This window comes from Salmo salar, unplaced genomic scaffold (genome assembly GCF_905237065.1).
Source record: "Salmo salar unplaced genomic scaffold, Ssal_v3.1, whole genome shotgun sequence".
In the NCBI taxonomy this organism is placed as follows: domain Eukaryota; kingdom Metazoa; phylum Chordata; class Actinopteri; order Salmoniformes; family Salmonidae; genus Salmo; species Salmo salar.
The window spans coordinates 53,201-69,249 of record NW_025549618.1 but is presented as its reverse complement, the minus strand read 5'-3'; the positions used below and the strand labels follow the sequence as shown (position 1 = coordinate 69,249).

The window sequence follows — 16,049 nt, the reverse complement described above, 5'->3', positions numbered from 1 at the left end:
GTACCAGGACCCTACTGCTATAGTACCAGGACCCTACTGCTATAGTACCAGGACCCTACTGCTATAGTACCAGGACCCTACTGCTATAGTACCAGGACCCTACTGCTATAGTACCAGGACCCTACTGCTATAGTACCAGGACCCTACTGCTATAGTACCAGGACCCTACTGCTATAGTACCAGGACCCTACTGCTATAGTACCAGGACCCTACTGCTATAGTACCAGGACCCTACTGCTATAGTACCAGGACCCTACTGCTATAGTACCAGGACCCTACTGCTATAGTACCAGGACCCTACTGCTATAGTACCAGGACCCTACTGCTATAGTACCAGGACCCTACTGCTATAGTACCAGGACCCTACTGCTATAGTACCAGGACCCTACTGCTATAGTACCAGGACCCTACTGCTATAGTACCAGGACCCTACTGCTATAGTACCAGGACCCTACTGCTATAGTACCAGGACCCTACTGCTATAGTACCAGGACCCTACTGCTATAGTACCAGTACCAGGACCCTACTGCTATAGTACCAGGACCCTACTGCTATAGTACCAGGACCCTACTGCTATAGTACCAGGACCCTACTGCTATAGTACCAGGACCCTACTGCTATAGTACCAGGACCCTACTGCTATAGTACCAGGACCCTACTGCTATAGTACCAGGACCCTACTGCTATAGTACCAGGACCCTACTGCTATAGTACCAGGACCAGGACCCTACTGCTATAGTACCAGGACCCTACTGCTATAGTACCAGGACCCTACTGCTATAGTACCAGGACCCTACTGCTATAGTACCAGGACCCTACTGCTATAGTACCAGGACCCTACTGCTATAGTACCAGGACCCTACTGCTATAGTACCAGGACCCTACTGCTATAGTACCAGGACCCTACTGCTATAGTACCAGGACCCTACTGCTATAGTACCAGGACCCTACTGCTATAGTACCAGGACCCTACTGCTATAGTACCAGGACCCTACTGCTATAGTACCAGGACCCTACTGCTATAGTACCAGTCCAGGACCCTACTGCTATAGTACCAGGACCCTACTGCTATAGTACCAGGACCCTACTGCTATAGTACCAGGACCCTACTGCTATAGTACCAGGACCCTACTGCTATAGTACCAGGACCCTACTGCTATAGTACCAGGACCCTACTGCTATAGTACCAGGACCCTACTGCTATAGTACCAGGACCCTACTGCTATAGTACCAGGACCCTACTGCTATAGTACCAGACCAGGACCCTACTGCTATAGTACCAGGACCCTACTGCTATACGTACCAGGACCCTACTGCTATAGTACCAGGACCCTACTGCTATAGTACCAGGACCCTACTGCTATAGTACCAGGACCCTACTGCTATAGTACCAGGACCCTACTGCTATAGTACCAGTACCAGGACCCTACTGCTATAGTACCAGGACCCTACTGCTATAGTACCAGGGACCCTACTGCTATAGTACCAGCAGGACCCTACTGCTATAGTACCAGGACCCTACTGCTATAGTACCAGGACCCTACTGCTATAGTACCAGGACCCTACTGCTATAGTACCAGGACCCTACTGCTATAGTACCAGGACCCTACTGCTATAGTACCAGGACCCTACTGCTATAGTACCAGGACCCTACTGCTATAGTACCAGGACCCTACTGCTATAGTACCAGGACCCTACTGCTATAGTACCAGGACCCTACTGCTATAGTACCAGTACCAGGACCCTACTGCTATAGTACCAGGACCCTACTGCTATAGTACCAGGACCCTACTGCTATAGTACCAGGACCCTACTGCTATAGTACCAGGACCCTACTGCTATAGTACCAGGACCCTACTGCTATAGTACCAGGACCCTACTGCTATTACCAGTACCAGGACCCTACTGCTATAGTACCAGTCCAGGACCCTACTGCTATAGTACCAGGACCCTACTGCTATAGTACCAGGACCCTACTGCTATAGTACCAGGACCCTACTGCTATAGTACCAGGACCCTACTGCTATAGTACCAGGACCCTACTGCTATAGTACCAGGACCCTACTGCTATAGTACCAGGACCCTACTGCTATAGTACCAGGACCCTACTGCTATAGTACCAGGACCCTACTGCTATAGTACCAGGACCCTACTGCTATAGTACCAGGACCCTACTGCTATAGTACCAGGACCCTACTGCTATAGTACCAGGACCCTACTGCTATAGTACCAGGACACCCTACTGCTATAGTACCAGGACCCTACTGCTATAGTACCAGGACCCTACTGCTATAGTACCAGTACCAGGACCCTACTGCTATAGTAGCCAGGACCCTACTGCTATAGTACCAGGACCCTACTGCTATAGTACCAGGACCCTACTGCTATAGTACCAGGACCGGGACCCTACTGCTATAGTACCAGGACCCTACTGCTATAGTACCAGGACCCTACTGCTATAGTACCAGGACCCTACTGCTATAGTACCAGGACCCTACTGCTATAGTACCAGGACCCTACTGCTATAGTACCAGGACCCTACTGCTATAGTACCAGGACCCTACTGCTATAGTACCAGGACCCTACTGCTATAGTACCAGGACCCTACTGCTATAGTACCAGGACCCTACTGCTATAGTACCAGGACCCTACTGCTATAGTACCAGGACCCTACTGCTATAGTACCAGGACCCTACTGCTATAGTACCAGGACCCTACTGCTATAGTACCAGTCCAGGACCCTACTGCTATAGTACCAGGACCCTACTGCTATAGTACCAGGACCCTACTGCTATAGTACCAGGACCCTACTGCTATAGTACCAGGACCCTACTGCTATAGTACCAGGACCCTACTGCTATAGTTACCAGGACCCTACTGCTATAGTACCAGGACCCTACTGCTATAGTACCAGGACCCTACTGCTATAGTACCAGGACCCTACTGCTATAGTACCAGGACCCTACTGCTATAGTACCAGGACCCTACTGCTATAGTACCAGGACCCTGCTGCTAGTACCAGTACCAGGACCCTACTGCTATAGTACCAGGACCCTACTGCTGCTATAGTACCAGGACCCTACTGCTATAGTACCAGGACCCTACTGCTATAGTACCAGGACCCTACTGCTATAGTACCAGGACCCTACTGCTATAGTACCAGGACCCTACTGCTATAGTACCAGGACCCTACTGCTATAGTACCAGGACCCTACTGCTATAGTACCAGGACCCTACTGCTATAGTACCAGGACCCTACTGCTATAGTACCAGGACCCTACTGCTATAGTACCAGGACCCTACTGCTATAGTACCAGGACCCTACTGCTATAGTACCAGGACCCTACTGCTATAGTACCAGGACCCTACTGCTATAGTACCAGGACCCCTACTGCTATAGTACCAGGACCCTACTGCTATAGTACCAGGACCCTACTGCTATAGTACCAGGACCCTACTGCTATAGTACCAGGACCCTACTGCTATAGTACCAGGACCCTACTGCTATAGTACCAGGACAGGACCCTACTGCTATAGTACCAGGACCCTACTGCTATAGTACCAGGACCCTACTGCTATAGTACCAGGACCCTACTGCTATAGTAGTACCAGGACCCTACTGCTATAGTACCAGGACCCTACTGCTATAGTACCAGGACCCTGCTATAGGACCCTACTGCTATAGTACCAGGACCCTACTGCTATAGTACCAGGACCCTACTGCTATAGTACCAGGACCCTACTGCTATAGTACCAGGACCCTACTGCTATAGTACCAGGACCCTACTGCTATAGTACCAGGACCCTACTGCTATAGTACCAGGACCCTACTGCTATAGTACCAGGACCCTACTGCTATAGTACCAGGACCCTACTGCTATAGTACCAGGACCACTCTGCTATAGTACCAGGACCCTACTGCTATAGTACCAGGACCCTACTGCTATAGTACCAGGACCCGCTGCTGCTGTACCAGGACCCTACTGCTATAGTACCAGGACCCTACTGCTATAGTACCAGGACCCTACTGCTATAGTACCAGGACCCTACTGCTATAGTACCAGGACCCTACTGCTATAGTACCAGGACCCCCTACTGCTATAGTACCAGGACCCTACTGCTATAGTACCAGGACCCTACTGCTATAGTACCAGGACCCTACTGCTATAGTACCAGGACCCTACTGCTATAGTACCAGGACCCTACTGCTTATTAGTACCAGGACCCTACTGCTATAGTACCAGGACCCTACTGCTATAGTACCAGGACCCTACTGCTATAGTACCGCAGGACCCTACTGCTATAGTACCAGGACCCTACTGCTATAGTACCAGGACCCTACTGCTATAGTACCAGGACCCTACTGCTATAGTACCAGGACCCTACTGCTATAGTACCAGGACCCTACTGCTATAGTACCAGGACCCTACTGCTAAGTACCAGGACCCTACTGCTATAGTACCAGGACCCTACTGCTATAGTACCAGGACCCTACTGCTATAGTACCAGGACCCTACTGCTATAGTACCAGGACCCTACTGCTATAGTACCAGGACCCTACTGCTATAGTACCAGGACCCTACTGCTATAGTACCAGGACCCTACTGCTATAGTACCAGGACCCTACTGCTATAGTACCAGGACCCTACTGCTATAGTACCAGGACCCTACTGCTATAGTACCAGGACCCTACTGCTATAGTACCAGGACCCTACTGCTATAGTACCAGGACCCTACTGCTATAGTCCAGACCAGGACCCTACTGCTATAGTACCAGGACCCTACTGCTATAGTACCAGGACCCTACTGCTATAGTACCAGGACCCTACTGCTATAGTACCAGGACCCTACTGCTATAGTACCAGGACCCTACTGCTATAGCTGCGTACCAGGACCCTACTGCTATAGTACCAGGACCCTACTGCTATAGTACCAGGACCCTACCACCGCTACTGCTATAGTACCAGGACCCTACTGCTATAGTACCAGGACCCTACTGCTATAGTACCAGGACCCTACTGCTATAGTACCAGGACCCTACTGCTGTAGTACCAGGACCCTACTGCTATAGTACCAGAACCCTACTGCTATAGTACCAGGACCCTACTGCTATAGTACCAGGACCCTACTGCTATAGTACCAGGACCCTACTGCTATAGTACCAGGACCCTACTGCTATAGTACCAGGACCCTACTGCTATAGTACCAGGACCCTACTGCTATAGTACCAGGACCCTACTGCTATAGTACCAGGACCTACTGCTATAGTACCAGGACCCTACTGCTATAGTACCATTGTACCAGGACCCTACTGCTATAGTACCAGGACCCTACTGCTATAGTACCAGGACCCTAACTGCTATAGTATTCCTGTGTTCCCCTGTTCTAAAGCATTCTAGTGCTTTTCTCGTTCTAGAGTTATTTCTCATGTTCTCTTCCCATTCTGTCTCTTAAAAGGAGGAATAATATGTATTTACTGTTTTCTACAGCGAAACTATGTGAGTAAATAAGGTGCCTAATGTCAAAGGGGCTAATGTCATGTTTAAGCAGACATAGGAACCCTAATGTCATGTTAGGAGCAGACATAGGACCCCTAATGTCCTTGTTGAAACATAGACTAATGTCATGTTATGAACAGACATAGGACGCCCTAATGTCCTTGTTGAGGAGACATAGGAACCTTAATGTCATGTTATGAACAGACATAGGACGCCCTAATGTCCTTGTTGAGGAGACATTGGAACCCTAATATCATGTTATGAACAGACATAGGACGCCCTAATGTCATGTTATGAACAGACATAGGAACCCTAAGTACAGAACTCAGAACATGGAATGAAGACAGGAAACTGAACGATGTTTAGAAGCTCAATATTCTGCTTTATTGCAAATTGTGATCATACCAGACAGTAAAGTCCATTAACTGGTACTGCAGAACCCAACACCCTTTCTGTTCAGACTGTGGTTTGCATTTTGGCTTTATGATTCTGCAATATCCACAGAGCAACATAAAAGGATACTTCTGGATGTTGGCCGTGAGTTCACCTGACTCTGGGAAACTAGATAAACGACCTCATTGCCAACATCCAGAAGTATCCCTTTAAAGAACCAATCAAAAACGACGTCTGTAAATCACACTTCCTATTATATGCACAATTTTCAGTTGATTACACATTAGGTAGTAGGAACACAAAAATACTACAATATATTAAAAACTTTGGGTATTGGATAGAAAAACGTCATTTAAAAAACGACACAAGCAGTTACAGCTTTGATGGACGATGTTGAATTAAAAAGTAATTTTATTTTTCATACCCAGAATTCATAATACTCCTCAGTGTATCGTAATAGAACTGAGAAATCCCACCCGCCTCCTCCTTATAGCAGGTATAAATGGTACTAGCTGGGGCAGTCAAGATGGCAGAAGTACCATGTAATGTCTAGACTCATTCATCTCTCAACAATAGGTTCATAATACATGCCTTAATTCTGTCTTTGACCCCCAACCACATTGAAGACATAAAAAAAAACACGCGTTTATTCACAACCACTTGTAAAACAAGACTAATCTAGCTTCTTTCGGTAAGACACTTTGTCTTTGGTTTCCTGTAGTTTATCAGAGAACATGTCTTTCGTCTCCTCCATTTTTCCAGAGAAACGTTCTTTGGTCTCCTCCATTTTTCCAGAGAAACGTTCTTTGGTCTCCTCCATTTTTCCAGAGAAACGTTCTTTGGTCTCCTCCATTTTTCCAGAGAAACGTTCCTTCGTCTCCTCCATCTTTCCAGAGAAACGTTCCTTCGTCTCCTCCATCTTTCCAGAGAAACGTTCTTTCGTCTCCTCCATTTTGTCGGAAATACCAGACAATCGTTCTTTCGTATCTTCCATTTTCCCCGAGAGTAGTTCTTTAGTTTCCTCCATTTTCTCTGTGAGTTTCTCCCTGGTCTCTTCCATCCGGTCCTGCAGGTAGTCTTTGACGGGCGGAGGGGTAGAGAAGTAGCCGTGTTTACGGAGGTACTGCACTGAGAAGGACGTCCCACCCAGAGTCACCGTGTATCTGGCAGGTGTTGCAATCTGAAGGAAAATCGGGATAAAAGAGAGCCACTAAGTTCAGTAGAACAAGTGAAATGAAGCTGGTGTTGAAATCTGAGTATTTCTGCTTACCTTGAACAAGTTATAGTCCGCGAGCATTCTTACCTTGTGCAAGTCATAGTCCGCGAGCATTCTTACCTTGTGCAAGTCATAGTCCATGCCGAGCATTCTTACCTTGTGAAAGTCATAGTCCGCGAGCATTCTTACCTTGAACAAGTCATAGTCCGTGAGCATTCTTACCTTGAACAAGTCATAGTCCGTGAGCATTCTTACCTTGAACAAGTCATAGTCCGCGAGCATTCTTACCTTGTACAAGTCATAGTCCGCGAGCATTCTTACCTTGAACAAGTCTTAGTCCGCGAGCATTCTTACCTTGAACAAGTCATAGTCCGCGAGCATTCTTACCTTGAACAAGTCATAGTCCGCGAGCATTCTTACCTTGAACAAGTCATAGTCCGCGAGCATTCTTACCTTGAACAAGTCATAGTCCGCGAGCATTCTTACCTTGAACAAGTCATAGTCCGCGAGCATTCTTACCTTGTACAAGTCATAGTCCGCGAGCATTCTTACCTTGAACAAGTCATAGTCCGCGAGCATTCTTACCTTGAACAAGTCATAGTCCGCGAGCATTCTTACATTGTACAAGTCATAGTCCGCGAGCATTCTTACCTTGTGCAAGTCATAGTCCGTGAGCATTCTTACCTTGAACAAGTCATAGTCCGCGAGCATTCTTACCTTGAACAAGTCATAGTCCGGAGCATTCTTACCTTGAACAAGTCATAGTCCGCGAGCATTCTTACCTTGAACAAGTCATAGTCCGCGAGCATTCTTACCTTGAACAAGTCATAGTCCGCGAGCATTCTTACCTTGAACAAGTCATAGTCCGTGAGCATTCTTACCTTGTGCAAGTCATAGTCCGACGCATTCTTACCTTGTGCAAGTCATAGTCCGCGAGCATTCTTACCTTGTACAAGTCATAGTCCGCGAGCATTCTTACCTTGTACAAGTCATAGTCCGCGAGCATTCTTACCTTGAACAAGTCATAGTCCGCGAGCATTCTTACCTTGTGCAAGTCATAGTCCGCGAGCATTCTTACCTTGAACAAGTCATAGTCCGCGAGCATTCTTACCTTGAACAAGTCATAGTCCGTGAGCATTCTTACCTTGAACTGAGCCTTCAGAAAGTATTCACACCCCTTGACTTTTTCCACATGTTGTTGTGTTAAAATGGATTAAATTCAGATTGTGCCACTGGCCTACACGCAATACACTATAATGTGTCAAAGTGGATTTATGTTTTTAGAAATGTTTACTAATGAATTAAAATGTAAAAGCTGAAATGTCTTTTAGTCAATAAGTATTCAACCCCTTTTCTTACGGTAAGCCTAAATAAATTCAGGAGTAAACATTTAGTTAAAATATGTACCATGCAGTAATCGCTCCTCCATTTCCGGGTTGATAAAATTCTCATATTTTGCCTAATTTCAGTTTGTGACAAAATAAACAAGTATATTGTAGAGAATCATTGTACCATCTAAAATAGCTGTGAAATATATTTGACATAACCATATTGTATTCTTAGCTGGTGTACAAAACCAAAAGAAAAAAACAATTAAACTTAAAGCACCGGAAGCATAGAAATAGCGACATAGAACAGATCTACCACTTCTTAGATATGCTTCCAATAAGAATGACAGATCTATAACTCACATTTCTGTGAATTTGGTCAGGTCTCCTAAGAAGTTACATATTGCAGCTTTAAAGAAAAAATCCACGTCAAAACCCCTCACATTCCTTTAATATACAGTGTTAAAATAACACAAATACGTGAGAATGTTTCTGTGAACAAATGTTTCATTTTGGCATTATAATAAGGTTGGTTGGTAGCTAAATGGAAAATCGTTGTGGAAATCTGTTGCAGCTCTACAAAATCCAAAGGGCTGGCACTAGCTGCACTGTAAATTTAGGAGTCTACAATCTCACCATATTCAACATGTAGATCGACGTGCCTCACAGTCGTTCACAATGGCCAAAACATTACAGCCCACTTGGAGTTTGCCAAAAGGCACCTAAAGGACTCTCAGACCATGAGAAACAAGATTCTCTGGTCTGATGAAACCAAGATTTAACTCTTTGGCCTGAATGCCAAGCGTCACGTCTGGAGGAAACCTGACACCATCCCTACGGTAAAGCATGGTGGTGGCAGCATCCTGCTGTGGGGGATGTTTTTCAGCGACAGGGACTGGGAGACTAGTCAGGATCGAGGGAAAGATGAACAGAGCAAAGTACAGAGAGATCCTTGATGAAAACCTGTTCGAGAGCACTCAGGACCTCAGTCTGGGGCGAAGGTTCACCTTCGACAACCACCAAGACAACGTAGGAATGGCTTCGGGACAAGTCTCTGAATGTCCTTGAGAGGCCCAGCCAGAGCCCGGACTTGAACCCAATCGAACATCTCTGGAGAGACCTGAAAATAGCTGTGCAGCGACGCTCCCCATCCAACCTGACAGAGCTTGAGAGGATCTGCAGAGAAGAATGGGAGAAACTCCCCAAATACAGGTGTGCCAAGCTTGTAGCGTCATACCCAAAGAAGACTAGAGGCTGTAATCGCTGCCAAAGGTGCTTCAACAAAGTACTGAGTAAAGGGTCTGAATACTTATGTAAAAGTCATATTTCATTATTTATTTATGTGATAAATTTGCAAACAAAATCTAAAAACCTGTTTTTGCTTTTGACATTATGGGGGTATTGTGTGTAGATTGATGAGGGGAAAACACAATCTAATACATTTTTAGAATAAGGCTGTAACAAAACGTGGAAAAAGTCACGGCGTCTGAATACTTTCCGAATGCACTGCATCATAGGCAGGGAGTATTCTCACCTTGTACATGACATAGGCAGGGAGTATTCTCACCTTGTACATGACATAGGCAGGGGAGTAGTCTCACCTTGTACATGACATAGGCAGGGAGTATTCTCACCTTGTACATGACATAGGCAGGGGAGTATTCTCACCTTGTACATGACATAGGCAGGGGAGTATTCTCACCTTGTACATGACATAGGCAGGGAGTATTCTCACCTTGTACATGACATAGGCAGGGAGTATTCTCACCTTGTACATGACATAGGCAGGGAGTATTCTCACCTTGTACATGACATAGGCAGGGAGTATTCTCACCTTGTACATGACATAGGCAGGGAGTATTCTCACCTTGTACATGACATAGGCAGGGAGTATTCTCACCTTGTACATGACATAGGCAGGGGAGTATTCTCACCTTGTACATGACATAGGCAGGGAGTAGTCTCACCTTGTACATGACATAGGCAGGGAGTAGTCTTACCTTGTACATGACATAGGCAGTGAGTTTTCTTACCTTGTACATGACATAGGCAGGGAGTATTCTCACCTTGTACATGACATAGGCAGTGAGTTCTCACCTTGTACATGACATAGGCAGGGAGTAGTCTTACCTTGTACATGACATAGGCAGGGAGTATTCTTACCTTGTACATGACATAGGCAGGGAGTATTCTCACCTTGTACATGACATAGGCAGGGAGTATTCTCACCTTGTACATGACATAGGCAGGGAGTATTCTCACCTTGTACATGACATAGGCAGGGAGTAGTCTCACCTTGTACATGACATAGGCAGGGAGTATTCTCACCTTGTACATGACATAGGCAGGGAGTATTCTCACCTTGTACATGACATAGGCAGGGAGTATTCTCACCTTGTACATGACATAGGCAGGGAGTATTCTCACCTTGTACATGACATAGGCAGGGGAGTAGTCTTACCTTGTACATGGCATAGGCAGGGGAGTAGTCTTACCTTGTACATGACATAGGCAGGGAGTATTCTCACCTTGTACATGACATAGGCAGGGAGTAGTCTTACCTTGTACATGACATAGGCAGTGAGTAGTCTTACCTTGTACATGACATAGGCAGTGAGTTTTCTTACCTTGTACATGACATAGGCAGGGAGTTCTTACCTTGTACATGACATAGGCAGGGAGTAGTCTTACCTTGTACATGACATAGGCAGGGAGTAGTCTTACCTTGTACATGACATAGGCAGTGAGTTCTTACCTTGTACAACATAGGCAGGGAGTAGTCTTACCTTGTACATGGCATAGGCAGTGAGGGCATAGCCACCAGAGGAGTGATTCAGCAGACCAACCACCTTCTCTGGTAAACCAATGAACTCCAGAAAAGGCACCACATTCACTCCCCTGTGAAATATACAGTGAGTTTAACTAAGGCCAGATACTGTGCCTTCACATGAAACAAATCACTGAGTTTGGCCAGTTTATTAGGTACACACCAACCCTGTTCACCCCCCAAAACGGTTAGCTTCTAGTGAAACAGTGGCAGCGGTTACCAAAATTCTGAAGAGAATTACACACCAAATACATACACATATATATATATATACACAAAAATATATATTATAATCTCGTCTTTAAATCATTGTAATGTGGTTTAACCTTTAAAAATCTAAATGAAAATGATTCAAATCTAAAAAGATAGAATTCAACTAGTGCCCTTAGATCATTGGGGGAAAAACCTGCACTTGACTGTTGTACTTCGAATAAAACTTTATTCGTCACATGCGCCGAACACAAGTGTAAACCTTCCTGTGAAATGCTTAATTACAAGCCCTTAACCTTTAGCGGGATCAAATTCAACAACATCCCGGTGAAATTGCAGGAGCGCCAAAATCAAAATTATAAATCGTAATATAAAAAATTCATGGAAATACAAGTGTCTTACATCATTGAAACGTTTGGAATCTCGGTAATGGAACTGCGTTGTCCGATATACAATAGCTATTACAGAGGAAAACAATGCCGTGGTTTTGTTTAAGAAGAGCGATAAACAACACTTTTTTTCCACCTTGACCGGGGTTTGATACATTCACATCGGAAGGTAAAAATAACGACTTACATTCTGAAATCTTTGCTCTAATTTGTCATCCTGAGGGGTCCCAGTGATCAAACGCAAGTGCCGTTTTCATTGATAAAAATCCATTTTTTTAATAGCCGAACACGAAACATTTTGTAAACCTCTTGTGTCGTGAATTCCGTCGCATTCAACTTTCGACGTAATTACACACTAAAACGTCCGTTTATCCAGTCGTGGGCTGGTTGTTAGTAAATACCTGATGGTTCTTTTCGCGGGACGTATTGACCCCCTGGGTTAATGTAGGAATCCCCAGGGGGGTTAATGTAGGAATCCCCAGGGGGGTTAGACCAGAGACAGGTGGGTTAATGTAGGAATCCCCAGGGGGGTTAGACCAGAGACAGGTGGGTTAATGTAGGAATCCCCAGGGGGGGTTAGATCAGAGACAGGTGGGTTAATGTAGGAATCCCCAGGGGGGATTAGACCAGAGACAGGTGGGTTAATGTAGGAATCCCCAGGGGGATTAGACCAGAGACAGGGGGGTTAATGTAGGAATCCCCAGGGGGGGTTGGACCAGAGACAGGTGGGTTAATGTAGGAATCCCCAGGGGGGGTTAGATCAGAGACAGGTGGGTTAATGTAGGAATCCCCAGGGGGGGGTTAGATCAGAGACAGGTGGGTTAATGTAGGAATCCCCAGGGGGGTTAATGTAGGAATCCCCAGGTGGGTTAATGTAGGAATCCCCAGGGGGGTTAGACCAGAGACAGGTGGGTTAATGTAGGAATCCCCAGGGGGGGTTAGACCAGAGACAGGGGGGTTAATGTAGGAATCCCCAGGTGGGTTAATGTAGGAATCCCCAGGGGGATTAATGTAGGAATCCCCAGGGGGGGTTAGACCAGAGACAGGGGGGTTAATGTAAGAATCCCCAGGGGGGTTAATGTAGGAATCCCCAGGTGGGTTAATGTAGGAATCCCCAGGGGGATTAATGTAGGAATCCCCAGGGGGGGTTAGACCAGAGACAGGGGGGTTAATGTAAGAATCCCCAGGTGGGTTAATGTAGGAATCCCCAGGGGGGTTAATGTAGGAATCCCCAGGGGGGGGGGGTTAGACCAGAGACAGGGGGGTTAATGTAGGAATCCCCAGGTGGGGATTAGACCAGAGACAGCTGACTCACTGCATAGCAGCGTAGTAGAAGGTTCCGAACCAGACGCTGGAAGTCAGGAGATGGACAGGTATCATCACCTTCCCGTACTGCTTAAAGGTCTTCTTGAACCTCTGGACCAGACCAATGGACTTGTCCTGCAGAGGGTCTATCTCTGGGGCCTCCACAGGCAGCTTGGAGGAGTCTGCCCCATAGACGGGCTCTGTTCCAGCCAGGCTGGGGGGATGGCTGGGTGGGTTCTGGTCCTGGTCGTCTGGTTGGAGCTTGGGCCGTTCTACTGCCCTGTTAAAAGCTGAGGTACTGACCCAGCGCTGGCCGCGCCCGGGGGTCAGGCGGCCTACAACACACACCGACGCGGCCAGGCGTGCCTCACACGCTGACAGGCCCACGACCACGGACCGCACGTAGGCCATCTGCCGCAATACACCCTGGGACAGAACACGATGCATCTCCTCCTCCTCCTCCCTGAGACGTTTGACCACAGAGCCTGCAGACAGCACATCATCATCATCAGGGTTTACTATCAATTACAAGAGTAGTAATCATTAATGTTGATCAGTATATATTAAGTTAGGAACTGCTATAATCAGAGTGAAGAAACGTATCTGATGATATGATAATACATAATACCAAAACATACCTCCAACTAGAGTAGGACCACCATTAATCCAGCACCTGAAATGAAAACGTCCCAATTTAAAAGACCGATAAACAACACACAATCTAAAACACAGAAGTTAAAGCCACAACAGACTAATCCAGTAGCCACTAATGTGGATGATTCTCAGCAAAACAACCTAAAGTCTTGGTTGAACTAAGTTTACTAGCTAACGTTACACACAGCCACATTCGGATATATAGCTAACAAGGCAAATAAAAAGCTAGCTAGCAAGCCAACTATAGTAAGTAGCTAGTCAGCTAGCTAAGTAGCTAGCAAGCCAACTATAGTAAGTAGCTAGTCAGCTAGCTAAGTAGCTAGCAAGCCAACTATAGTAAGTAGCTAGTCAGCTAGCAAGCCAACTATAGTAAGTAGCTAGTCAGCTAGCAAGCCAACTATAGTAAGTAGCTAGTCAGCTGGCTAAGTAGCTAGCAAGCCAACTATAGTAAGTAGCTAGTCAGCTAGCAACCTATAGTAAGTAGCTAGTCAGCTAGCAAGCCAACTATAGTAAGTAGCTAGACAGCTAGCTAAGTAGCTAGCAAGCCAACTATAGTAAGTAGCTAGTCTGCTGGCTAAGTAGCTAGCAAGCCAACTATAGTAAGTAGCTAGTCTGCTGGCTAAGTAGCTAGCAAGCCAACTATAGTAAGTAGCTAGTCTGCTGGCTAAGTAGCTAGCAAGCCAACTATAGTAAGTAGCTAGTCTGCTGGCTAAGTAGCTAGCAAGCCAACTATAGTAAGTAGCTAGTCTGCTGGCTAAGTAGCTAGCAAGCCAACTATAGTAAGTAGCTAGTCAGCTAACTAAGTAGCTAGCAAGCCAACTATAGTAAGTAGCTTGTCAGCTAGCAAGCCAACTATAGTAAGTAGCTAGTCAGTTAGCAAGCCATCAATAGTAAGGAGCTAGTCAGCTAGCTAAGTAGCTAGCAAGCCAACTATAGTAAGTAGCTTGTCAGCTGGCTAAGTAGCGAGCAAGCCAACTATAGTAAGTAGCTAGTCAGCTAGCAAGCAAGCCAACTACAGTAAGTAGCTAGTCAGCTAGCTAAGTAGCTAGCAAGCCAACTATATATAGTAAGGAGCTAGTCAGCTAGCTAAATAGCTAGTCAGCTAGCTAAGTTACTATGTGCAAAGGTTAGCTACAGAACTTGCAAAACACCTAAATTGATCTTTCTAGAGCTAGCTGGCTGCCTAGCTGTCACATACGCAGTGGCTTCTGTGTGGTTGACATTGGGGGAGTCTGGAGGACGGAAAACTTCTTCACTTGTAAAAGCTTCCAGAACAATCCAGTGGAAACACGGGCCAGTTTTAGATATGGTTAAACTAACGTTAGTTATCTGGCTAATGCCTGATTCTGACAGAAAGCCAACTTGGGTTGTTAGCTTGCTAGCGAAGTTAGCTAGCCCACACTTGGCAAAGTAGTAGTTGTGTATACATTTTGTCGTGAAGTTGTAAAACTACGTGACAAAGCTCACAGGTAAAGGAATACATACATTCAAATTCAAGAGGTTTGATCCAGTCAAAAGTGTTTTCTGTAGTTATATGAGCCATAAGTTCATAGAATTGACCGTCCTGTCAGTAGAAGACCTTAAAGCAAAGAGCGAGGGGGGATCCGCGTGTCCTCGGACCGCGCAATGCATCATGGGATTCCGAGTTCATTTGACGCGAGATTTGGGTGTCTGTAAACTGCGGAAAAACAACACTTCCCGGCATGCCTAACACCTTTCAGTCACAATTTCCGTTTCTTTGACAGAGAAAACCTCTAGTCCAGCGGATAAGAACCAAATATACCCACAAATCGTTCCGTTTTATGTTGCAAGTATCAAACTTGGTACACTAACACTCAAATGCAAACGTTACCTTTTTGTTGTTGTAAATATAGTCATCACATTCACTGCACTTAGCCTGTAATAAAACCTTAAGTCCATCTTTATGGAACTAACTGCACATTCTCTCTTATATTCAATGTGATGTTTCTCTGTTCCTTGTTTCGCTCTTTTCTGTGGTGCAGATCTTTTAGCAACTTGATGGTATAGCAAAAGCCTAATAAACTTGACATTATTAACTTGAATTGTCTCTCTTTATTTTACCTCACAAACAAAATCACTTATAGTCTAGGTATAGTCCCCTGTATCTCAGTTGGTAGCGCATGGTGCTTGCAATACCAGGGTTGTGTGTTTGATTCCCACGGGGTGAAGTACATAAATGTATTTACTCACTAATGTACGTGGTGTCTG

The 16,049-nt window shown here is 45.7% G+C and overlaps 1 protein-coding gene across 1 annotated transcript; it reads right to left on the bottom strand.

Annotated features, from left to right (window-relative positions):
- Positions 1-5,855: 5,855 nt before the first annotated feature.
- On the bottom strand, positions 5,856-15,460 carry LOC106595603 (uncharacterized protein C18orf19 homolog B). Its single transcript, XM_045713426.1, has 5 exons — positions 15,306-15,460; positions 13,805-13,839; positions 13,177-13,651; positions 11,222-11,333; positions 5,856-7,071 (listed from the first exon to the last, which is right to left on the bottom strand). Coding segments are annotated over exons 1-5 (1,131 nt in total). The 5' UTR covers positions 15,308-15,460; the 3' UTR covers positions 5,856-6,564.
- Between the last annotated feature and the right edge of the window lie 589 nt (positions 15,461-16,049).